Source organism: Lipotes vexillifer, unplaced genomic scaffold (assembly GCF_000442215.2).
Source record: "Lipotes vexillifer unplaced genomic scaffold, Lipotes_vexillifer_v1.1 scaffold308, whole genome shotgun sequence".
Classification (NCBI taxonomy): domain Eukaryota; kingdom Metazoa; phylum Chordata; class Mammalia; order Artiodactyla; family Lipotidae; genus Lipotes; species Lipotes vexillifer.
The window spans coordinates 1,862,003-1,888,014 of NW_006792985.1; the positions used below are offsets into that span (position 1 = coordinate 1,862,003).

General features: G+C 38.7%; 2 protein-coding genes across 2 annotated transcripts in view; one reads left to right on the forward strand and one right to left on the reverse strand.

Moving 5' to 3' along the window:
* HMBOX1 (homeobox containing 1) overlaps positions 1 to 11,591 on the reverse strand; it is a 178,547-nt gene extending 166,956 nt beyond the window's left edge. The window contains exon 1 of the mRNA XM_007466146.1: positions 11,307 to 11,591. The gene's annotated coding sequence lies outside the window, so the exon portion shown is untranslated. The remainder of the gene's footprint in view (positions 1 to 11,306) is intronic.
* A 213-nt stretch (positions 11,592 to 11,804) lies between these two features.
* Positions 11,805 to 26,012, forward strand: part of INTS9 (integrator complex subunit 9) — a 110,076-nt gene continuing 95,868 nt past the window's right edge. Inside the window, exon 1 of the mRNA XM_007466149.1 lies at positions 11,805 to 12,118. Within this exon, the coding sequence (XP_007466211.1) occupies positions 12,110 to 12,118 (9 nt within the window). The 5' untranslated portion in view covers positions 11,805 to 12,109. The remainder of the gene's footprint in view (positions 12,119 to 26,012) is intronic.

The window sequence follows — 26,012 nt, forward strand, 5'->3', positions numbered from 1 at the left end:
AGCAAACTAAAATTTTAATACTCTTCCCAGGCAATTCTTTTGCACAAAAGTTGCACTGCCTTCCTTCCTCTGCTGCAGCCTAAGTGTTAGAAGTAAACACTCCCCAACAGTTTCTCTCCTGTGGCTTTGTATTGACTCAGATATTCTAGGTTCTTTCATTGCCTATGCTTGACTTGTGTTTATTTCTAAAATTTCAGTCCTGGTTTGGTAACATAGTCAAGACTTGGTTCTGGAGTTATTAGCCCTGAAATCCATATCAACTTCGATACTCACATTGGGTGGGGGAGCTCTAGTTCTTTTCCCTGACATCATAGATTTTCTTTTCTTTTCTTTTTTTAATCTTATTTATTTATTTATTATTTATTTTTGGCTGTGTCGGGTCTTAGTTGCAGCACACGGGATCTCTAGTTGTGACATGCGGACTCTTAGTTGCGGCATGCATGCGGGATCTAGCTCCCCGACCAGGGATTGAACCTGCATTGGGAGCATGGAGTCTTACCCACTGGACCACCAGGGAAGTCCCTAGATTTTCTGTTAAAAACAAAATATGGTGTTGACTGGACACTGGACTGACCCAATATGTCTTTTACCTTTTTATTGAAGTGTAGTTGATTTACAATGTTGTGTTAGTTTCTGGTGTACAGCAAAGTGATTCAGTATATTCTTTTTCATTATAGGATATTGAATATCATTCCCTATGCTATACAGTGGGACCTTGTTTATCTATTTTATATACAGTAGTTTGTATCTGCTAATGCCGAACTCCTAATTGATCCCTCCCCCTCCCCTTCCCCCTTTGGTAACCATAAGTTTGCTTTCTATGTGAGTATGTTTCTGTTTTGTAAATAAGTTCGTTTGTATCACATTTTAGATTCCACATAGAAGTGATATTATATGACATTTGTCTTTCTCTGTATGACTTACTTCGTGTAGTATGATAATCTCTAGGTCCATCAGTTGCTGCAAATGGCATTATTTCATTCTTTTTTATGGCTGAGTAATATTCCATTGTGATATATGTATATGTATATATATATATATATATATATATATATATATGCATGCCACATCTTCTTTATCCATTCATCTGTCAATGGACATTTAGGTTGTTTCCACATCTTGGCTACTGTAAATAGTGCTGCTATGAACACTGCGGTGCATGCATCTTTTTGAAGTAGAGTTTTCTCTGCATATATGCCCAGGAGTGGGACTGCTGGATCATATGGCAACTCTATTTTTAGTTTTTGGAGGAACCTCCATACTGTTTTCCATAGCGTTTTCAATTCCCACCAACAGTGAAGAAGGGTTCCCTTTTCTCCACACCCTCTCCAGTATTCAATATGTCAATTGTTATGTTACCAGATCTGTGTTAAAGAAGATGCTCACTGCTACAGACTCAGCATCTGAATTCCTGTTTATTGCCCCTAAAGTAAAAAGGTGCAAAAGTCCTGTCTTTGCCCTGATTTACCGCAAAAGCTTATCAAGGATGGAAGACATTTTCTAATCACTATGCAGACAGGGTCTGGTGAGAATGCTCCAGTTTCTGGAATTGTGAAGGAGTGAGTTCTTCTAAGATGTCTTTTGACCCCAACGGTGGGACAAATGGTGGCCAAAAAGCTGTCTATTGATATGACGTGGAACTGAAAAGAGAGCCTCTTTATTCAACAGGGATGCTTCATGATAGCAGCAACTAGGATCTTGAAAGAAGGGCTTCTAGGTACGTTCATGCTTTAGCAGACCTGTGATTCAGATTGTAGAATCTGAAGCCATGTCTCTAGTGTTCCCTCTGGTTCTCTTTCCTTAATCCTGGCTAGTTCTGTAGTCCTACTGTGTCATCGTTCTGGTTGGCCTGAGGTGGCTAACATAAAAAAGCTAACACTAAATTATACTGGGAGACTTCTGCCATTTCCTGAAAATTATTTGATCCTTGAAGGATGACATTCAATTCACCTTTGTATCCCAGAGTATCTACACATGCACCGCTAGACTTGACATATTTAACTGAATGCCCTGTTCAATCCCTACAAAAGAATCCTCCTCGTGTAGAGCACCCAAAGGCATTAGCCTTATACGAAAAGTGACTTCCTCCTGCATCCTACTCACCAAGGTCATGGAATAGGAACAGACATCTAACTCATGGTCATGCAATGCATTCAGATTTCTCTCTCACCAACTGAACTAAAAGAAACACACTGTCACCATTAGGAGGTAAGCTTTAGCTGAAGGAAACATCAGTTCAAGTCAGCAATGTGGCAAACCAAATCCACGTGCAAGTCAAAGTTATGGAGAAGCAGAAACCAAGAAAAACTATAGCAAGACAAATAGAAGTGGAAGGGAGAACTGGGAAAGGTAGATGAAGCAGACCTGTAAAGAGAAGGCAAGACAAGAAACCATATATCCCCAGAATGAGAGGCAGAGAGAGACTAGCTTCTCAGATCCTGACAATTCTCCCATTTGCACAAGGTCTAGTTGTTCTTTATCAACCAAAAAGAGCTAGATCCCTACAACAACCTCTCCTTGAAGCCAAACAACTCCTGATTAAAGCACTATTTTTTTAGAATGTACACCAAGATATACAAAAAGCTGGCAACAGATAAATCCAAAGAGAAAAAAAACTGTACCAGGAAGAAAGTGAAATTTCAGATAGCCAGCAAGTTCTCTAAATATGAATTTTACTTATCAGGAAGAACCACCAATATTTACCATATTCTTATCAATGAAGCAAATTAAAATTTAATTGATGTTTTCAAAGCAAATTATCAGTGTTGACAAAAAAACTGTCTCAAACCCAGAAGAGACAAAAACCACATGACATATCTTTTCTGTTAATATATTTGAAAATATTTTGTAAGCCTACTTAAAGCAGACCTTTGTTGTTTGAGGTCTGTAATAATCAGTAGTACGTTGGATTAACAGCCTCATCTTTGAAGACAGGCTTTATAACTCATACAGCTGATAAAGGGGAGGCAAAGGCCAGCCCTGTAACTAGCCTTTAACCTGACTGATGGTCCTTTCTTGTACCTGGACTAACAATAGTATCTTTACCATTTTTTTTCTTCTAAAGATATTTTCTCTGAAAACAGTCTTTGAACTGACTTTCTTTGAAGAGTATTCCCATATAACAAATCCTAAAAACCGTAACGTGAGTTCACAATAAATTAATCCAACAAGTTTGCTTCAACACTGTCAAAGACCAAACTAACGTCACAATAACGATAATTTTGTTTATCTAATACAGATTCTAGCATACATCCTCTCTGGCAAGAAATATATCATTTAAGCCTTGAATTCATTTAACTCATACACATTCGATTTACAGACATTTTTAATATTATTGTTAACTTTTTACTAAAATGTTTAATAGGTACTAATATTGTAAATTTTAAATTAAGTAAAGCTTGCCAATTTTTGAATTCTCATAAGAAAGCTTAATTGGAATTTTCCATAAAAACTTTCAAGATCGGTCTCCCTGGTGGCACAGTGGTTAAGAATCCGCCTGCCAATGCAGGGGACATGGGTTTGATCCCTGGTCCGGAAAGATCCCACATGTTGCGGAGCAACTAAGCCCGTTGCTTAGTTGCTTACTGAGCCTGCACTCTAGAGCCTGCGATCCACAACTACTGAGCCCACGTGCCACAATGACTGAAGCCCATGTGCCTAGAGCCCGTGCTCCGCAACAAGAGAAGCCACTGCAATGAGAAGCCCACACACTGCAACGAAGAGTAGCTCCCGCTCATCACAACTAGAGAAAGCCCACGCGAAGCAACAAAGACCCAGTGCAGCCAAAAATTAATTAATTAATTAATTTTAAAAAAAACTTTCAAGATGTGCCAAAAGAATTTCCAAACTACAAAAGGCAAAAGAGTAACGTTACTGACCCAATAATTGGTATCTTTCTCCTTAGGCTGACAAAACAACAGAATTTATGAATAAGAGGAATTATTTAATCTCTGGGGTGATAAGAGCTCTGTATCTTGATTGTGATGGTGGTTACAGAATCCAAACGTGATAAAATGGCGAAGAACTATACATACACATAGTACCAATGCCAATTTCCTGGGTTTAATATTGCACTAAAGTTATGTAAGATGTAACCATTAGGGGAAACTGAGTGAAAGGTACAGGGCCCTCTCTACTATTTTTGCAACTGCCTGTGAATCCATAATTATTTAAAGATTCCACTTATATGAGGTACCTAGAATAGTCAAATTCATAGAGTCAGAAAGTACATTGGTAGATGCCAGGGCAGGGGTGTGGGGAGGGGGAATGGGGAGTTAGTGTTTAAAGGAGACAGAGTTTCAGTTTAGGAAGGTGAAAAATTTGGGAGGTGGATGACGGTAAGAGTTGCACAACAATGTGAATGTACTTGATGCCACTGAACTGTAAAGTTAAATATGGTTAAAATAGTATGTTTTATATTTTGTGACTTTTACCACAATAAAAAAATATTTTAAAAAAGTAAATAAACAAACAATTTTTAGTTTAATTAATAACAAAAATATCACAAATATAAAAAAATTAACCTAAATACCCTGTTTAGTAGACTGGAAAACTGAGACCTAACCAGGTAATACACACAAACTTTCACAGTCAATAACAGAGTAAAGGCACCTAATTGATATGCTGTTGACTAAGGAACATAAGATTAGAAGTAACCACTAAGGAACATAAGATTAGAAGTAACCAATCACTTGTGGCCATTAACAATATCTTGTTTTATGGAAGATAATCAGGTCGGTTGATGCCTGGGTTGCATTAAAATGCAATCAGTATATATATTTTTTAACTATTATACTTTATTTAAAGGAAAAAACTTTTTCTGAGGGGAAAAAAAATCTCAAAAGAAATTTATATTTAACCTTACAACTTCCACGTTTGAAGGAATATGAGTTTTTTGAAGAGCATGACACAGTATTCCAAATAAGATCATGCCATCTTTTCAAAGAGGTCTTCCTCACACAACAAAGTGAACAGCAACTATTCTTGTCCCTAATGGTTATAAACAGCTACAACGTAAAACTAAACACAGGCTATCTTTGACTCCAGAAAATGGATTTTCAACCAAATAAAGATAATATTCAGAATAGCTACTTTCAAGTTCCCCACAGTGAACAATTATGTTTCATGAAGGCAAATGCTGGCTAAATTAGTGGTTGCAAACTACAGTCATAATATAGCCTCCTACAAAAATTACATTCTAACGTCTGAACTGATACCTTAGCTATCATCCTGCTTCCTCTACACAATCATTTTGGGTAACATTTATCCTTATGAGACTCAGTTTGGTAAAAACAGGGCACTCTTTCTCCTCCTTGAGAGGAATGAGACACAGATATAAATCACCATATGTATATCATCTACCACTTTGGAAAATCAACTGAAGCGGTCGAGCCACCCAACCTCAAGTATAAACATCAGCATGTAAATAAAACTGATGTCTGTCTAAAGTGGCTTCCAGATCATATAATGCAACTATGCAATTGTTCCAATAGCAATGTAAAGAAAACACATTACCTGAAATGGAACAAGGATTCAGATTTGTGGGGGAAAAAAGTGAAAGAAGCTACACAAAGTTAATAGGTCTTCAATTAACTGAGTGAGAAGACAAAAAAAGTCAGATTAACAAGGGGAAATCTAGGTTAGAAACATAAGAATGTATTAACGGGGCTAGAAAAGTGAATTTTAAAATTGTAGCCTGAGGTAGGCAGTAATTTAACTAATATTACTTTTTACTTTGGGAGAAAAAATAGAAGCCAGAGAATATGGAAGCATTCTTCACATAGCAATAGACTTTAAAGTTCACAATTCTTTACTTTTGAAGACATTACTAACAACTGCAACTCTCACAGATTAACACCCAACCCTCCTTATCTATACTAAAGAGGCTTGTTTGGCCTACCAGCACTTTGGCATGGCTAAGGCATAGGGTCTGGGATTGGTAATGATAGATTATAAGGCAGGAACCAGAACATAAACTATCTGGTATAACATGGTAATTATATAGTTAACATTTACGATATGCCAAGAGCAGTCTAAGGACTCAACATCATTCTAAGGGCTCACAATAATCCTATGAAATAAGGAGTATTTATTCCCTTTCAACAGATGAGAAAACAGAGGCACAGACAGATTAAATCATTTGTCTAAGGTCACATAGCTAGTAAGTGGCAGAGCCAAGATTTGGACACAGGTGGAATGATAGTTTGGATTTACCTGAAAGGCTAAGGAGCCAATGAAGGATTATAAGCAAAGGAAAACCAATATTCAAATTCACATTTTATTTTAGCAAGATCAGGTAGGAGTGAATAACTACTAAGGAAGAAAACTGAAACCTCAAAATTAGTTAACAGACTGAGGAGGAAAGACAGAAATGATGAAGGCCTCAATTAAGGGAATAGCAATAGAATGAAAATAATTGAATAGATATATACAGAGGATATAAAATCAACTTGAGTTATGATTAGAAAAGGGAGAGTGAGGATGATTCCAAGGCTTCACTGACTAGGCCCAAGCCAACAGCTTCACATTTTAATCATACTATTACTTTATCAAAAGCAGAAAGGTTTAGTATTAAATCATCCTCATATCAGCAACAACCACAGTATTTGACTTTCTCCTCTCTGAAAAATGTGACTAAATAACTTACAATTACTGCCACTTGGCAACTCCACACTAATTGTTTAATATGCATACAGTAAAGACAGCTATTAAATATTTTCAATAAATGACACACAGACCATCACTGAATATAACGTGGACAGAGAAACTACAGAGAATCTGTGAAATTTAGTAAACGTTCTTATAATCAACACTCTAAATTTAAGAAAAACCTAAATGCCCTTTAAATGGATTAGAATCATTTTACCACTTATAGGAAGAGGTCTGTAGACACCTCTTTTAAGATTCAAAAAAAGTAAAACTCATTACTTTAAAGTTAAATCGACTAGGTTCTTTTTTCCCCTTCTGTCTGTAAATGTAAACAAACAAAAAAAACCCACTATCCTTATAGCCCAAGTCAAGGATCTGTAACATACTACATTAGGATTATAATAACCACTGGAAAAACTTACTGCAACTTCAACCTTATTACCACTGTAAGGGTAAAACTATGCTAAAGCCAGGGCCTTCCAGTAACTAAATGCTCTTGGAAAGTGTCCAAAACAATGTATAGTAAATTTCCAATTTGTCTCATCTAAGATCAAGAAAAACAAGTTATCTAAAGCACTGGGTTATATTTAAATAGGCTCTAAGAGTTTTACATCACATTATCACTCAGAAAAATCTATACTCTTTACTTAGATGAGACCTAAGACCAGTAAGTCACCTGGGGGGTAGGGGGTGGGGAGGGGAAGTTGCACCTAGGAATTTAATCACATATTACTTAATATTATTTTCAGAAAATTTTCAATACCACTAGCTTTCTTTTTGAGAGAAACAGATTTTGGCAGAATCTACTAAAATCATGGTTTGCAGTGACACTGAAAATCTCCATAGCTTCTATAACGTGGACAACATGTGGTGGTGCTTACTCTGGTTTCTAGCTTGAGCCGTTTTTTAGAGCCTCCTATTATTTGTGGTTCAGATTCCTTTTTTATGGGTTGCATGCCTGATAGATATACACCACTATCATACAAAAACAAACATAAAGGTGCTATATATGTGAGTGCATGTGAATGTACATACATGACACTTTAGACAAGCTGTGATTTCCACTCATAAACAACTTTTTTTTATAAAGTTCTACTAAACTGAGAAGTAAAAGCCAACAGTTAAGAAAATAATCTAGCCATACAGCAAAAGGAGCTGTAAAATTAATTCTGGAAGCCAAAAAAACCTAAATAAAGCAGGTACACAAAACAAACCCAACCTATTCTCACTGAGCATTTTTAAGTTTACCTATAAATGTTAACATTTTTTAAAAGTTGAGGAGTATACCAACTTTCATTTATGAAAAATGACACCTTAGGATAAATTTCTAATTCCCAAGAGAAATAAGTCAAGTTTAAAGATCTGCATACAAAAATAATAGAAGAGCTGCAAAGAAATGAATCGAAAAATCAAACATGGTTTTACAGGAAACATGGAAGCTATCTGAAACATTAAAAGTGGAATGGACTTATCAATATAACAAACAAAAGATCCAAAATGAACAAATTAAGCATAAATACTCCCCATGTGTTTAACTTCTGAAACAAGCAATGCCATACCAATCAATACTTGCCACAAATATTGCCATAAATTGGTCACTTCTATCTTTTTAAATGATGAAACAATGAAAGGTTTGTTGAAATATATTTATAACTTACCAACACTGAGCTATTAAGTTTCTGTTAGTGACGCTTCCACTAAGGATTTGTGCTAAAAAGACTGAAATCTATTCATACAGCAGTGAAAAATGAAGCCTCACTAAAGACATTCAATATAAAGCTGACCCCTAAAGCCTCCTTGATGCACGTTTGCAACCACAGTATTCATAGTACGCAGTACACTAGCAACAGATTGGTTAAAAACAGTTTGGATTTTCAACCTCCCATCATACAGGCAACATTTTTAGAAGCAATCACATTAAATAAATATGTCTTTCACAGTTACGGGATGAAATTTTAAGCTTGACAGGCACCAATGCCCTAATTTTCTACTTTTTTCGTAAACCATATGACTTCCACATGCTGAGAACGTTATTATGCTTTAACCTGCAGTAAAGGCTTTACAACATTTTAATGCTCGGTGCCTAAAATGCAACAGAAGCACCCCACCCCATCGAATGCAAGGAATATATCTGGTTTCAACAAAACCACTAGTCAGAAAAAGTTTAATGAACGCCTTTCCCAGTAAGTAACTTTGCATTTCGGTAGAGGAAAACAAACAAAAAGAAAATCTGAGGTGAGGGTGGGTAGAAGAGAAAATCTTCTTATATTTTAATATTTTTCCAACTCTTAACAAACATTTTAGTTTTTTTATTTCTAAAATAATTATTGAACATTTTAAAACTCTAAGTCTAATAGAATATCTTTCAGCAGAAAAACACTCTATTATGTAGTACACAGGATTTTTCTCCAGTTTTTGCAAAGTAATATTTCAGGCTAAAATAGAAGGTTAAAACAAATAATTCTGGAAATCCTAGTCTATAGCAAACTGAAACCTCAACTTTATATCAACATATTGTATGTTCTAAATTTGAGATTTAGAAAACACATCAATTTTTTTTTCTATTCAGGTCAATCTAAATATATATGCTACCTCATGTTTATAGACAGCTTATCTGTGTGAATGACCAACTGCAGAAATTTCAAATCAAAGGTTATAAAACATACCATAAAATTACACACTATGTGACTCTCAGTTTTTATGGTATCTAAGGTCCTTTACTGATAGGTTCAAGAATTGATAAGTTTGGATATGTAAATACATTAAATATGTAAATACATTAAATTCTCAGCAGTCAAAAGAGAAATTATGCCAAATCCTTTAGTTATTTAAAAGTCCATTACACTAAAAATCTGTCACAAAAGAATGGTTATTGAAAAACATATTTCAGACCGAAAGAAGTACAAATTATATTATCTTAAATCTCCTGGTGTAATGTTTTTAAATATTAAAGACTGTGAGAAACAAGAGATGTTGCAATCCTCTTTCTTTTATAACTCCAATTGAAACTCGGAAGAAAAAAAAATCAGAATTCAAATTTGCCAAACTTGACTTATACACATAATTCAACTAGATCTATCTTAGTTGTGCAATTTTAAAATAAGTTTAACGCAAAGCACTGCGATCTTGATGTGATAATTACCTGTGGAAGAGATGCAAAACAAAAACAGATGCAGGTCCTTTTCATCGAATGATGCATTTTACAGCAAAACCAGTAAAAGCACAACCACGTAGCACAAACTAAATAAACAGGCACAGGAGGCAGCATGTCCATCCAGGAAGAGAAATGTACCACGCCAAGAAAGAAAGGAAAGAAGGAGGGAAGGAAGGCAGACAGGCAGGCGGGCGGGCAGGCAGGCAGGGAGAGAAGGCAGAGGTTTCTATACCTGCAGGATCCCAGAGAAATGAACTAGTCACATCACTCTCTCCTATATGATACGTAGGGTTTTTAAAGCTCCACGGTAAATTAAAACAGCAACCCACTCTACACCACCATTCAACTTTCCATAGTACAGTATCTTTAATGCCAACTGCATTCTCCTCTTCACTCACCCAGTGTTTCCTCTCTCTTCCATACCAGCTTTCAGACAAATGCGAGACAGAACAGGGTGGGGTAAAAGAAAAATACAAGCAGCGCCTTTCCGCTACTCCCCCCGCACCTCCAACAATTTCCAACAGTTCTTCCTACTACGAAAATAAGTCGCCCTATCTCAGGATACACAACAGTCATTCTGTGTCTTCAGCAGACACACAGAGACGCGTACACATGGCAGCACTCCCGAAGCCCCACCCCCAGGCCCCCGAATCTTAAGTACTGTTTAATCTATTGAACGCGAAGACCACAGAGAGATCCCTCCACCTACTGTTTTGGGGTGAGGGTGGGTGGAGGACTCCTTTCAAAGTAGCCCCAACAGTGTAACCGAAACACGGTTCCGGAATAAAATATTAAGAACACTTTTCCTTTCCCACCTATCTGCCGACTTCAGGATGCAAAAAGCCATCTCCACACACCCGCATCTCTCCAGGGCTCCTGCCCGGAGTTTGGGGTGGAGATGCGTCCCGGGAGGCGGGGAGGAGTGTGAGCGGGCGATGGGACACAAACGAGTCGCTCACCGCGGCCACCCTGCGCCGCGTCGCCAGCCCAGAGGTTCAGGACCCGCACCTCGCGCACGCCTCCCCGCCCAGGCCCAGCTAAAAGCTCCGACTCCGGCTCTCGAACTTCCTCTCCGGAGTCATTTATTCAAGGCGAACACATCACCCAAGTACACGTCACCCAGTTTCAAACACAGTTCTGCACCCCAAACAACCCACACACCTCAAATTCCCCTCACAGTTTCCCAAACTCCAAACAAGAGACCCCACCTCCAGGATTCAAACCTTCCGCCCATCGGGGAGGCAACCAGGAGGAAAGAGTTGGGGAGCAACCGACGCCTTTCCATTACCGCCCCCACAAACTGCCCCACCCCAGACCCTGCGTCCGGGTCGCCCCCGTCGGAAGCCCCCCGCTTCCTCCCTCCACTCAGTCGGGCCGCTTAAGAGACCCATCCCCAGCCCACTCACTTTCTCCCCCAAACCCCTCCAAAAAAAAAAAAAAAGTGAAGAGAAAGAAGTGAGGAAATAGACTTGAGGTAGTCCGGCTTCCAAACCGCTCGACTCACCTCAGAATCCTTGCAGAGTTCTCTCCGCCCGGCACAGCCCCCTCCCCAACGTCCCGGTACGAAGGGCTGAGGTAGGGAGGAGGGGAAAGCGGGAGGGGGAGGGTTGTCTTCCGCGTGGGGCGCCCGTCGGGAGGGGACTGGGGAGGGGTTGAGGCCGGCGCAGGAAGAGGAGAAGGGGGAGGGGAGGCCCCTATCTCCCAGTCTCCCCCTGAAAACCTCCCTTGTCTCAATCACATCAGACTGACTGTCTTTGTCTGGCTGAGAACCGCCATATTGATATCAACAGCCCCGCTCCCACCTGCTGCCGCCTAGTGGCCCTGGGAGTTGTAGTTCCTGCCTCCCTTGAGTAAAGGCGCCGGACCGGGCGTCTGGAGGCCCCAGGGAACTACAGCTCCCGGCAAGTCCCGCGCCCATCCGCCTTCCCACAGGGAGGAGGGAAAAGGGGCGCCAAAGCCGTAGGGACTACACATCCCAGAATACCATGGATCCCGGGCCCAGAAGGGGGACATGATATCATGCTGGGGTGGAGAGGGAGGATGAATTGGCGGCCGGGATGAATTTGAGCTGACGGAAGGCGGTATTCTGAGAGGAAAGGGAGGAAAAGGAAAGACGACCACAGTTCCCATGATGCACGGAGAGATGACTACATTTCCCATGATGCAGCGGAGAGGAGGCGGTGCGTAGGGAAGAATGACTGCATGTCCCGCGATGCTCTCGGCCGGCCGGTGGCGGAGATTGAACCGGAAGACGCTTTCTGGATCTGAGGAGTGGAGTGAGTGGTATTGAACAGCCAGAAGTCCAATATGAAATTGGTGAGTCTCCGCTCCTAGGTCAGAGGGCATATCCTTTTGGACTTCGTCGTTTCCACCTTGGGAAGGGAACCGTCGCGGAGGAGGGGTGTCAGTTAGGGACTAGAAAGTGGGGTGGACTAAGGAAAGCTACTGTTTGTTGCTGAGGAGTTTGAATCCCACCTCCCACCCCCGACCCCCCGTAACTGCCTGGTCTTATTCATTCCTTGGCGGGTCCCTTTGGCTAGATAAGAGATTGACTCTGTCACCTTTCTTCACATACAAACTAACATTGGGCTTAATGAACCAGGTTTGATTTGTTTCTCAGCTGCCACGTGAGTGTTATAATGGGTTAATTTCTTTCCACGCGATTGGCACTTGATTAGCGTTTCTTCCTACGGTTGTTGAGAAGGCTTTGGTTAACATATGAACAGAGTTTAGAAAATACTGGGTAGAGCGTAATCTCTTATTAAATTTTCCGTTATAGACTCCTAACTGCCCTTGTTGTTCAGAGAAGGACGAGGTCAGGGTGTGATCTTGGAGGATTTGAATCTTAAACTCTGTGTAAGATGGGCTGAAAGGAAGTGTTAAGGCGTTCCAGTCTAGAGCTGTAAGGGACTGCGTGAGCCAAGGTTAGATGGAGCATGCCAGGATACCTGGAGAAGTCTTTGCATCACAAAACTCAAACACTTGGCTTATAGGAAAGCTGCTCAGGCCTTTGTTTTGAGCCATTTTACTCTGTGCACACAGATTTAACTAGTTTATTCCAACTGTATGGGATTAGTAATAGCATAATTAGAGTAGAGAAGCAGGTGTGAGATGCTGTTTCTCAACCTTTTAAAATTCATGTTCCTGCAGCCAAGTGTTGTCAGGCTTTACTTTCTGTAGTTTTTGTAGAAAAACAAAAGGTTTCTTTTCTTAATTATTTGAGCATGCTTTTGCAAAGTGCACGTGTACGTACACACACACGCTACAGGCATATATACCCTGCACAGTGTCAGCTGTTTTCTGAGAAGTCAGAGAAAGTATTAAAAGTGGATTCAACTCCAAAACTGTCTCTATCTACAGCTGTTTAGGTAAGGAGAAGGGCACAGATCAGTAAACCTTGAGAGTAACAATTTGCTCCTGGGTCAGTTTAGGAAACATTTAAAAATGCAGAATTGAAAGTCATCACCCTTGCTCTAAAGAAGCATGCAATCTAATGAAGAAGATACAAAGGTAATGAAAAAGTTATAATTCACTGTGTTCATGTTCAGGGTTTGGGGATTGAGAGGATAATGAGGGTGCATGGGGAGTGTGAGACAGCTCCTTGGAAAGGTGACTCTAACTGATAAGAAGGGTGAGTAGGCTAGGACCTTCTTGAAGAGGGTTCATTGTATAGAAGCAACAGAACTTGGCACCAGAATGGTTGAAACACAGACCATGTTCCCTCAATAAAAGATAAATCACAATTGGTGTGCTTGGTGCAAAGGCAGGCAAGTGGGAAACAGTTTTTTTCCATAACAACTCATTTGCTGAGGGTATCAGAGAGTTAGGGTTTAGTTTACATATACTTTGGTTTGCTTATAAACTCCTCCTGCTTATTTTATTTAGAGATGGGAAAACGTGGACAAAAGTAGAAACTCACTTATTTTCCTTTAAGAACCATAAAATGCCTCAGAGGAAGAGGAAGTATTGTCTATACTCCCTCCCTCTTGTCATCCATGTAGTACATAACTAAAAGTCATTTGGTAGTTGATGGTTTATAATGCAGAATATCTTTCAACACAGCAAAGTGGTTTCAAAAACATTAGCACATTAGCACTCAGTAAGTTAGACTTCTTTTTTGTGTCATGCCTCCCATAGAGTTGGAATAAATCCTCCATGGCCTAAAAATTTTAACTTTGTGTACTGCATCAGAAATATGTAAGTAAGCCATATTTTGTATTTATATCATGAAACACAGAAATACATTTTATCAAGCACATTCTTGTTTTGGAGATGATGGCTTCTCCAAATATCCATCCCACACACAATCTATGACCACATCTTGTTGATTCTGCAGTTCTTGAACTGGTCTATGTCTCTCCAGTCCCACTAATACTCCCTTTGTACGGGCTCTTTTCACTTGACACTTGGAATTCAACAAGGCCTTCTAACTGGTCTCCCTGCACTCAGTCTCAGCACCCTCCAATCCATTCTCTACCCGGTGTCCCAGAAGTTGCTTGAAATTGCAGAGTTCCCTGAAACCCCTCAGTAGCTTCCTTTGCCCTTAGGATAAAGTCTTAACAATTCTTGACTTACCTGGTCCTCCCAACTTCTCCAGCCCTCCTCTCCCTTGACCTCCTCATTCCAATTATATTGCACATCTTCCAGTTCCTTGAACTCTCCCTGCTCTCTTTTTTTTTAAATTAATTAATTAATTAATTTTGGCTGTACCAGGTCTTAGTTGCAGCCTGCAGGATCTTTAGTTGCGGCATGTGGGATCTAGTTCCCTGGCCAGGGATGGAACCCGGGCCCCCTGCATTGGGAGTGTGGGGTCTTAGCCACTGTGCCACCAGGGAAGTGCCCCCCACCCCATTTTGGCTGTCAGGTCTTAGTTGCAGCCTGCAGGATCTTTAGTTGCGGCATGTGGGATCTAGTTCCCTGGCCAGGGATGGAACCCGGGCCCCCTGCATTGGGAGTGTGGGGTCTTAGCCACTGTGCCACCAGGGAAGTGCCCCCCACCCCACTCTCTTTTGCCTCTGGGACTTGAAATCTGTTCCATTGCCTCCACTTCTTTTTTGCCTGACTTATTTCTTCATATATTTCAGATCTCTGTTTAAATAGCACTTCTTCACGGTTTCCTTGAATTAAGTACCCCTGTTATGTGCTTCCATGGCACACTTCCTTTTTTATGGCATTTGTTATTATTGGTTTTATGTCTGTCCTCCATCTTGTGGATTCTTGAATTCCCAGGGCCCAACGCATTGTGTGATGCCACTAAATAGTAGTTGAATAAATAATTCTTGAAAGATTGTCAAGGTCTGTTAATGTTCTTGAGAAAAGATTAAGGGGTGAAGTCAAAACATTACAATAAGCAATAACCATTGGAGTGAAAAAGAATGATTGCTGCCTTTTATGGAGCACTTACTGTGTGCCAGGCATTGTGCTAGGAAGGTACTTGCTATTTAGAGTCACATTTTATCCTTTGATCTAGATGATAGTGTTCCCATTTTATAGAAGAAAAACTGAGCCTTCAGGAGATGAAGTGGCTCGAAGTTACACAGATGAAAAGAGTGATAGACCCAGGATCTGAACCCAAGATTCCTTCCTCCAGTCTGTTGCTTAATGAGGGCAGGGACTCTGGTGCTTTGCACAGGGACCAGCACATGCTGGGTTATCTCTCACAGAAACAAAGCCAGAGTGCAGACTGAGAGAAAGTTCATTCAAGGATATTTTCTAAATTAGCTTTAAATCTGAGTTTGGCTGAATTAAGATCTTAAGAACGATTATTGGTAAAAAATTAAACTCTGGGGACTTCCTTGATCATCTAAAGGGCTCCATATCAGAGCATACCAGTTGAGTGCCCAGGTTGGTGTCTGTACTACCCAATTTAGCCTCTGTGATGCCATTTATAGTTCTCTAACCTTACGCATCACTGTCTTGGTGGCTTTTCACACACCCAAAGGAAGACGCTGGATGCCAATATCATGTAATCCTTGGATAGCTCCTTCTTAGAGAGATACCAGCTCAAAGGATTTTAATGACTGTCTATAATATCAGGCAGCTTTATTTAACTAAGGAAAATTATTTGGCACCTTCAATTAATCAGAATAATTTTGAAAGGAACAGGAAAATTAGAAACGTGTCCTCTAAATTAGCACATTTTAGAGCATGTTCTGCTTTTAGTATAGATTGAGCCTAATTGGGTGCACCCTGATGGCCAAATTCAGCAAAGGGTAGAAGCTAGAATTCACCCGGGTCTTTAACAAAAGACCATGAGACCAAAAAAACACAAAAAACCGAATACATTGACAGAAATTGAATTTGAAATATCATGGCCAGGAATTTAGTCATTAAAATAGATGAAGGTTAAAGTGAATAAAATGATAAGCAGTTCAAGAATGCATCGTGTGTCATACTTCCTATAGATAGTTCCAGTGATGGAGAGAATCTTCTAGTTTATTCAGTCAACAAAGATTTTATTATGCAACCACAGTATACCTTTGGCATTCAAAGTTTTAATACTTTCCATTCTAACTATTACATTTGACCCCAAGGATCGATGACAGGGAATTATTTGTAATTTTACTGAGGCACAAATTTGAATGTGCCTTTAAGATGAATGACAGGGGCTTCTCTGGTGGCGCAGTGGTTGAGAGTCCGCCTGCCCATGCAGGGGACACGCAGGAGACACGGGTTCGTGCCCCGGTCTGGGAAGATCCCACATGCCGCCGAGCGGCTGGGCCCGTGAGCCATGGCCGCTGAGCCTGCGCGTCCGGAGCCTGTGCTCCACACGGGAGAGGCCACAGCAGTGAGAAGCCCGCGTACCGCAAAAAAATAAATAAAAATAAAAAAGAAGTTGAATGACAATCCTTAGTGAATGAGCCTGATTGCCTCAGAATCCAGGGCTCTCTGCAGTTCTTGTGTCCAACTTGTTAAAGGTCTGAAAGAAAGGTCACTTAAACTCTTGTTACGTTATACTTTTTGAATTTGATGGAGGAACTTTTATGCTGTAGTTTTATTTACAAATGTAAAGCCTCAAGAAGGCCTTGAGGTATCTTCTTCGGTGGTCTATGCTCCTCTGTGAAAATGCTGTTTCATTACAACTGGCTTTGGTGGGTGGCGGGGAGGCTCAAACTTAACTCACCATGTCTCTTAGGAGAACAGATGGAGCAAAGCCGTGGATTCATGGGCCGCTTCCAGCGGAGGACAAGTAAAGCACCAAGTGGAATTGTAGATTATAAAGAAAATATTGGCTTGAAAGGGGCAAATCCTGCTCCAAGGTCAATTTAACAAATCATTAGAAAGGGGTGTGGTTAATCCTCACCTTGGATCTGAGTGCGATGAATTCTTCCTGCAATTTTCAGACTTGCAGAATCCTTTTGGCTTCTTAGGCTTTGGATCAGGAACAGAAAATTTCTCGCTGTAAAGTACAAACACTCGCAATTTTACCAGGACTTACTTCACCTATTTCAGTACAATTGTTAAAATGTCAACCTGATTTCACTATCTTTTCTGTGTTTCTCTTTGCTGGTTGATTAGAGTGCCCTCATGTGTCTTTATGATTTAATATCATTTCAAGTTTTAGAAAGGTCACGTTTTATCATCACCTCAGTGTGATAGGTTTTTTCCCTTGAGAATGCTTTCCTCAAACTCTGAAAAGTGACATGAGGCCAAATCACATACATTGTTCAATAGAGCTCTCAGGTAAAACCGGCTATTTTAGTCTTGGGCATTTCAAAGTCCTAATGGTTACCCTGAAGATTAAATCTTTTATACTTAAGGCAAAAAATATATATATAGCAAGGTTTTTTTCATTAACAGTTGACTTGAAAAGAAAATTTTATATTTGCATGTAATACATATAGTCTGACATACAGAACAAGCATGACAGCATTGCTGTTGCCTATAACTGCAGTAGCACATTTGTTTTGTGACTGGCTTACTCTGGGTACTCAAATCCCTCTGCCATTTGCTCTGATGATCTGCAAAGTGTACTTGAAGGACAAGGGCCAAGAATGCATCATGGCCACAGAACTCAGTAAAACCTAGCATTCCAAATGGAAAGTTCTCTCCTGGCTTGCTGAATACCAGCAGAGGTCCAGGGGTAAACTGCTCTTCAGTCATCATCATTAATTTACTCATTCAACAGATCTGCCTGAACACCTGCCTCTTCTGTGCTATGCATTACCCAAGGTACTAGGCATATTCCAGTGAAGAAAACGGATTTACTCTCTGCCTTTATGGAACGTAAAGTCCAGCGGGCTTACTGTGCAGTTCAAACAATATTACAGTGAATTTTCTGATGTAGTGATATTGTTGGGCCCTGGCTCAAGTCGTTTTTGAATATAATGCTTCAAAATGTATTTAATTGTATCCTAGAAGATGCCTTCTTAAAATTGTAACAGACATGGCCAATTTGCCCACTGGTTTACCATTGTACCAGTAATGTATGAGAATACATTTCCCCACTCTTGCCAGGGATGCCATCTGTTTCTTTACTCTTACTATGTGTCTTACTAATGTAACCATCTTCTTTCATCAATCCTCACACCCTCTTGTCTCTTAGACTTTGGCTATATTTAGTAAAAGGTCCTTACAGTAGTGATGTATGGATGTGGGAAAATGTACCAAGAAGAGGAGCAGATTTCTTCAGATAAAAAAGTGGTGCCGTGAGAATCTTTAAAAGGAATTTTTCAAAGAACCTCTGGTGTTGCTTTGAAAATGCTGATGCGTGGGAGCAGTAGTTGTTATTATAAGTATTATGGGGTCTGGCAGATTGGAGAGGCAGCTGGGTCAAGTGTGTGTAAATGGCAGAGGAGACCTCCGTGCCCCCCAGAAAGGAAAGGGATGACCGATGAGATGAAACTAGGAGTTGGCATATCAGGAAGGGCTGAGTCAGAAGGACAGATGTCAGAATTTGCGGAGATCCTGAGAAAAGGCAAGAATGCTAACAGAAAATGAAGGGGAATAGGAAAGACTGCAGGAGAAAGGAGTTAGCTTGAAAGCCCCAAGGGGCTCCGTGATCAAGACTAAATTCCCAGCCTGTGGTGGGAATTTTACTGTGAGGAAACAGGAAGTTTAAATTGCCCCTGATTGACCATATATCTGAAGGAAATGCCCTAAGGGTCTAAAACATTTTAATTTATTGAAAGCACAGCTGAATGAACTTTAGCTCTCTCAAGGATAGATAATCAGATAGATGATGTTCAAGAAAGCCATTCTTTAATAGGAATTGTAAAACTAACACCCTTTTTGCCTTTAAGGTGCAGTTTATTTTTCATCACTCATGCTTATGAATGGGGTGGGGGAACGTGAATAATAAAAGGTCTTGCACAATCTATTCTTCAGATTTATGGCCTAAGCAGAGATTGGCTTTTCCTAAATATAGTATTTCTGCATTTTTCTATTCCAGTAAAATGGAGAAAGGCATAATTAGATGTTCTAATTTAATAAGTCTTCCTTCTCATATGTTTTTTCAGTGTATGAAAATACAGGTAAACAAGAAGTAGTATTAATAATGTAAAGGATATTATTATAATTGTTACTTCTTTTTACATTTTTTAAATAGCTTTATTGAGGTATAATTAACATACCACAAAAGTCATACATTTAAAAGGTACATTGCAGTGACTTTTAGTAAATTTACAGAGTTATCCAACAATCACCACAATCCAGTTTTAGAATATTTTCATTACTCCAAAAAGATCCCTTGTGTCCATTAGCAATCCCCATAACTACCTCCAGGCCCAGGCAACCACTAATCTATCTTGTCTTGTAGATTTGCCCTTTCTGTTCATTTCATATGAATTGATTCATGCAATATGCAGTCTTCTGTGTCTGACTTTTCATTTAGCATAGTGTTTTTGAGGTTCATCCATGTTGTAGCATGTATTGCTCAGTAATATTCTATATGAATATGTCACATTTTGTTTATCCAGGTACCAGTTGATAGACATCTGGATTGTTTCCACTTTGGGGCTATTAATATTGTGTGGACATAAGTTTTTATTTCTGATTTCTCCATGTTTTCATTTCTTTGTCTTTCATGATTACACTGGCTAGAACCTCCAATACAATATTGAATAGAAGTGGTGCAAGCAATGGTGCCAGTCTTTTTTCCCCTTCCCAATCTTAGGGAGAAAGCATTCAGTCTTTCACCACTGAATACAATATGAGCTGTAGGTTTTTCATAGTTGCCCTTTATCAAGTTGATGATGTTCCCTTCTATTCCTGGTTTGTTGACCATTTTTATCATGAATGGGTCTTGGATTTCATCAAATGCTTTTCCTTTGTGTATCAAGATGATCATATGGTTTATGTCCTTTATTATATTAATATAGTATATTAACTTAGTTGAATTTTTAATGTTAAATCAATCTTGCATTCCAGGCATAATTCCCAGTTAGTCATGACGTAGAATCCTTTGTAGATATTGCTGGATTTAGTTTGCTGATATTTTGTTGATGATTTTTGCATATATATATATATTCATGAGAGAAATTGGTCTGTAGTTTTCTTATGATGTCTTTGTCTGGCTTTTGTATCAGTAATATTGTTCTCATAGAATGAGCTGGGAAATGTTCTCTATATTCCAGAAGAGTATGTGTGAAGAATTGGTATTTCTCTTTAAATGTTTGATAGAATTCATCAATGAAGCCATCTGGGCCTGGGCTTTTCTGGGAAGATTTTTAAATGACTAAGTCAATTTCTTTACCTGCTATAGGTCTCTTCAGATTTTCTCTTTGTGCATTTCTTTCTTTCTTTTTTTTTTTTTTTTTTTTTTTTTTTTTTTTTTTTTTTTTTTTTTTTTTTGTGGTACGCGGGCCTCTCACTGTTGTGGCCTCTCCCGTTGCGGAGCGCAGGCTCAGCGGCCATGGCTCAACTACTGCCACCAGGGAAGCCCTGTGCATTACATTTTTTAAAAATTGTGATAAAATATACACAACATAAAATTTACTGTTTTAACCATTTTTAAGTGTACAGCCCAGTGACATTACATTCACATTGTTGTGCAGCCATCACCACCATCCATTTCCAGACATCACTTAGCATAATATCATCAAGGTTCGTCCATGTTGTAGCCTGTGTCAAAATTTCCTTCCTTTTTAAGGCTGAATAATATTCTATTGTATACCACATATGTTTTATACATTCATCTGTCAGTAGACACTTGGGTTGTTTCCACCTTTTGGTTGTTGCGACTAAAGCTGCTGTGAACATGGATGTGCAAAAATCTGTTCAAGTCTCTGCTTTCAAATTTTTTTGGTATACACCTAGAAGTTGAATTGCTGGATCATACAGTAATTCTAATTTAATTTTCTGAGGAACCAACGTACTGCTTTCCGTTTTTTACATTCCCACCAGCGATGCACAGGGGTTCTGATTTCTCCACCTCTTCACCGCTCGTCAACACCTGTCATTTTATCTTTGTTCATTTAGATAATAGCCATCCTAATGGATGTGAAGTAGTATCTCAGTAAGGTTTTGATTTACATTTCCCTAATGATTGGTGATGTTGAGCATCTTTTTGTGTTTCTTAAAATAGGTAACACATGCACATTGTTTAATTAAAAAAAAAATCTGTACACAAGTTTAAAAAAAAGAGAGAGAGAAGATCCTGTGCCACCTTTATCTTCCGCCCCAAGAGCAATCTCAGTTGTCAGTTTCTTGTGGATCCTTCAGAGATATTCTGTGGAAATATACACGTGGGTAATTTCCATCTTTTTTGTTTTTTGCATAAATGGTGAGATACTGCCCACACTAGTTTTGCATATTCCTTTTTCTTTTTTAAGTTAGAAATGCATCTTAGAGATCATTTCATGTCGAAACTTAGAACAGCTTCATTTTATAAAACAGCATATCCACACCTAATTGAGTCTGCATTTAACAAGATCCTGGGTCATTTGTTTTCATGTTACTTTCATTCTGAACAATGAAATAGTTTCAGTACTCCTTTCAAAAAAAATTTGTTTTTAATATTTGTAACAGACACTTTGTCTTTTCATTGTCTAAAGGAGGAGTTTAGAATCATGGATGTTAGGCTGGAAGGTAGAGTTCTCCTTCCTCCATATATATCCCTCCCAACTATTTGAGTATCATTCATTGTTACTTAAAGTTTAGGGCATGGTTTTTGTTGCTAATATAATACATAACATGTGAAATTAGTGTCAGCACGGTTCAAAAATATGTTCAAACTATTGCTAGAAAAAAAAGTCAGTTGCACAGTGTTTTATTTTTTAGGTATACCGTAATTTAGCTAACCAAACCTTCCTCTATGAGCATGAGGTTGTTTCCAGTCTTCAGTGATTAGAAATCTCGTCGCATAGATAATCTCTTTTGTTAGCGTTTTTGCAAGTATATCTGTAGGATATATGTCAAAGGGCATATGCATTTCTTATTTCATTTTATTGCCAAAATGCCCCCATCGCGACTTAGCAGATTACACTCTTGCCAGCAGCATATCCCAACTCACCACTACAGTGTTATCATCAAGCTGTCTTATTTTTTTCTCCTGGGAAAGTGAAAAAAATGGTATGTCATTATACTTTTTTATGTTATTTTTCTCTCATTATGTATAAGACGTGGAACATCTTTTCATATGTGTAGAAAAGCACCTATATTTCCATTTCCTTTTCATCTCTCTTCTCCCCTACTTGATCTATTAATACTACACTGCTATTTTACCTTCTGTAGCTCTAGAGTGTATTTTAATATCTTGTAGTACTTGTTTCCACTCATTGTTCCTCACTTCAGAATTTTCCAGACTACTCTCCTTTATTTTTCATATAAAATTTAGAATTATTAGTTTCCAATAAAATCCGTTTCATATTTTGCTTGGAATCAGGTTAAATTTACAAAATTTAAGGAGAGAATTGACTTATTTCTTTCAATATATCATTGAGTCTATCTAAGAACAAGAAATGTCTTTTCCTTTATTTAAACCTTTTTTTAAGCATATCTTTTTTGTTGTTACTGTAATTGGAATCTTTTCCTACATTGTTTACTTACAAGAAGAGTATTTCTTTTTTGCATTCTCTACACAGCCCTAGGCTGAACTTTCTTATTTTAATATTTAGTAATCTTTCCATTTAATTCTCTTAGATTTTTAGGTGTATAACTTTGCAGATAATTTTTTTAACCTCATTTTTTTTTCCTGTGGTGTAATTACATTGGCTTATACTTCCAGAGTAGTTTGGAACAGGAGTGGTGGTTGTAGACATCTGTGTTCTATTTCTGATGTGAGTGGACATGATGCTTGAACTCAACATGGCACTGTTACATTGGCTTGAAATTTTTGTGTATTTTAATTTACATACTACAACTGCTTTCTTGCTCCAAAATTTTCTAGTCACTAAAAAAAGTGAGATTCTTTCACATAGCCCAACAGTAAGTTATTTTCTAAGAGGAAGATCTATTTGTGCTGTATTGTTTGTTCTAGGCAGTTAATTATATCTTGCAAGCCATTTCCAGACTTTTGGGAAAACAATGGTTTTTATAACTTAAAGTCTTAGGTGGTACGTAGCAGACTTGTAGAAGTAAAAGACTTCTATGACCTTAAAAGAAAATTGCAAGGTTTCCTTGGAAAACAGAACAGCCAGAAATAGTTTCTCTCTTTTTGTACTTAAGAGACAGGCCTGATAAAGTCAAGAAATGTAAACAAATTGTCTGTTAAAATAAACATAATTACCACACCAAAAAAATCTGTAGAAACAAAAAGGGATTCAGAGCCCTAGGCAGTGGCTTATTTATTTTAAACTGTATTTGAGTCAAGCTGCATAGATCCAATAGGAAGAAACTGTTGATGAACAACTGTGTGATAGTTAAAACTAACAGATAAGAGAAGCCGTATCAAAAATCCATCATTTGGCTCTAATTGTATAGCCAATGAATGTTATTAAATGCCTGTCTGGTACAAAACCTCGGTGCTGTGGAGCAAACTAAGGATGAGTAAGACATAGACCTTACCTCTCAGTAACTCACTATTCAACAAACCATAGATAAGTGTACTGTGTATACTATTGATATATGTGAGTGAGTGTATGTGGTTTTAGTGACAGACTGTGATAAAGGCAATAGTAAGATCAGGATTATGAAAGATGAATTCCACCCAGAGAATCAAAGTTTCCAAGAGAAGTAAAATTTGAGCTGGCCTTGGAAAGTACCTTGGCTGACAAATACATCGGAGGAGGAACATGATGGTCTTATCCCAGGTAGTTCCTACCCTCTTCCCTACCACCCCCACCCCACAAAATAGTAATAATAATAGTAGGAGTGAGAGGAAACTTTGAGAGGTGATGGATACATTTATAAACTTGATGGTGGTGATGGTTTCATGGATGTATACTTATCCCCAAACTCAGCAACTTATTTACATTAAATACATATATCTTTTCACATGTCAGTCACACCTCAATAGAGTGGTTTTTTAAAAGATTTGGAAGTGAGGTGTTCAGTTTTCCCATAATGTGCATATGTACTTTATATGTTTTTTGCTCTGTAGCAGTGTGTACAAAAACAGACACATTTCTGTCTGCTCACATTCTCCTAATTCATTACTTTAGAATATCAACATTTTTATTATATGTGTGTTGTTAACATCTGAAAGGTTTGTACGTGTGATTGGAGCTCTAGCTCACTGCAGTTGGGACCTTGCTGAGTGTACTAGGAACAAAAGTTAGAAAGGTAGATTGAAGCCACAGTGGTGGACTTGGAATATAAGACTTAGCGGTTTGAGAAGTAACAAAATAAGGATTTTTTTTTAAGAAAAAGTTTCAGGGAAGTTTAAGAATTTTTAAACACCTAGAGCCTTTAAATTCATCCCTTCTGAAACCTAGGACAAAGGAGTTAGAAAAACTGTATTTTACACACTTAAAAACTTTGGAATGTGAAATCAAAAAGTATGATTCATTGCAGTTACAGAAAATATTTTTAAAAGTGAAATATAATCAAAACAAGAAGCATTAGGGAGCTTAGCAAATGCATCAAAGTAAATAAAAGTCAGAATTACCTACTTAGGACAAGATTTTTCTAAGCATCTTACAAGGACCTCATAAACAGTAACAGAATTAATAAATACATCAAAAAGTGAAAGGGATCCAGAGAATCAGTGGGACCAGTTGTTGGGTGCCATGTAAGAAGAGTGCCCAGATAGGAAAAAGGAGAGAACAGACACCCTCATTGATTCCTTGACGTTCACCTTTACTGAGAAAGAGTTGGGGAGCCCCATTCCTGCAGACCTGCTAAATGCGTAGAATATTCTTGGTCACGTCAACAGGTTGAGTAGAGAGAAATCACCAGAAAGTGTGATGCTGTCCTCAGGGTATTTTTAAAATAACATTTTCAGATAGTAAAATTAACATAAATTTCAAGTGTGCATGCAGTTTGATGAATTTTTATCTAGTTATGCATCTGAGTGTGTTCTCTTTCGTGTCTGGCTTCTATAACTCAACATTTTGTTGACCTGAAAGTTTTGAAGGATGAAATTGTTGCCTTGTTGGTTAAACTATGTCACCCAGCTGTACATAGCAACCTGGTGGAGGACTGGCAAAGTGGCTGTGGGATTACCATGTCCTTGGAGTGTTCTTGAGGGGACACTGAGATATTCAGCCTGGCAAAACCTATTTCTGGGCTAGGCAAGCTGCTGCCATTCAATGGGAGATGTCAGCTGAGACAACATGGTTTCTTTTATAAAGAAATCCATCCAACTAAACTATCAGAGTTCTTCAAAGGGACTAAATAAAAGAAAACTTGTTTCTTTAATTCACTTGAAGCTTTAGGATGCTTTTCTCCAAATAAAAATAGCTCTATTATAGATCCAATACATACTCATAAATTTTTTTCTGAATATAATGGAAAGATATAAAGAAGAAAACAAAAATCACCTGTAATCTCACCACCTAGAGTAATCACTGTGTAACATTTTGGTATGTAATCTCCTATGATGGATGTGTGCACTGATATCCTTTAGTCGCTCTAAGGCTATAAATCTGTTAGGATCAGATTCAGCTCTGAGTGATAAGAAGCCTGAAGTAACCATGGCTTAACACTTTAGGTGTTTGTTTCTCTCTTACAAAGGAAGTCTGAGGGTAAAGAGTCCAGGTCTGTGACCATTAGAGACCCAGGGTCTCCTGCTAGCTTGCTGCCCCACCATCTTCAATATGTGCCTTACTGTTTGTGATCCAATGTGAGTTGACCAGCTCAGGCCATCAGATCCTTTTTCTAGTCAGCAGGA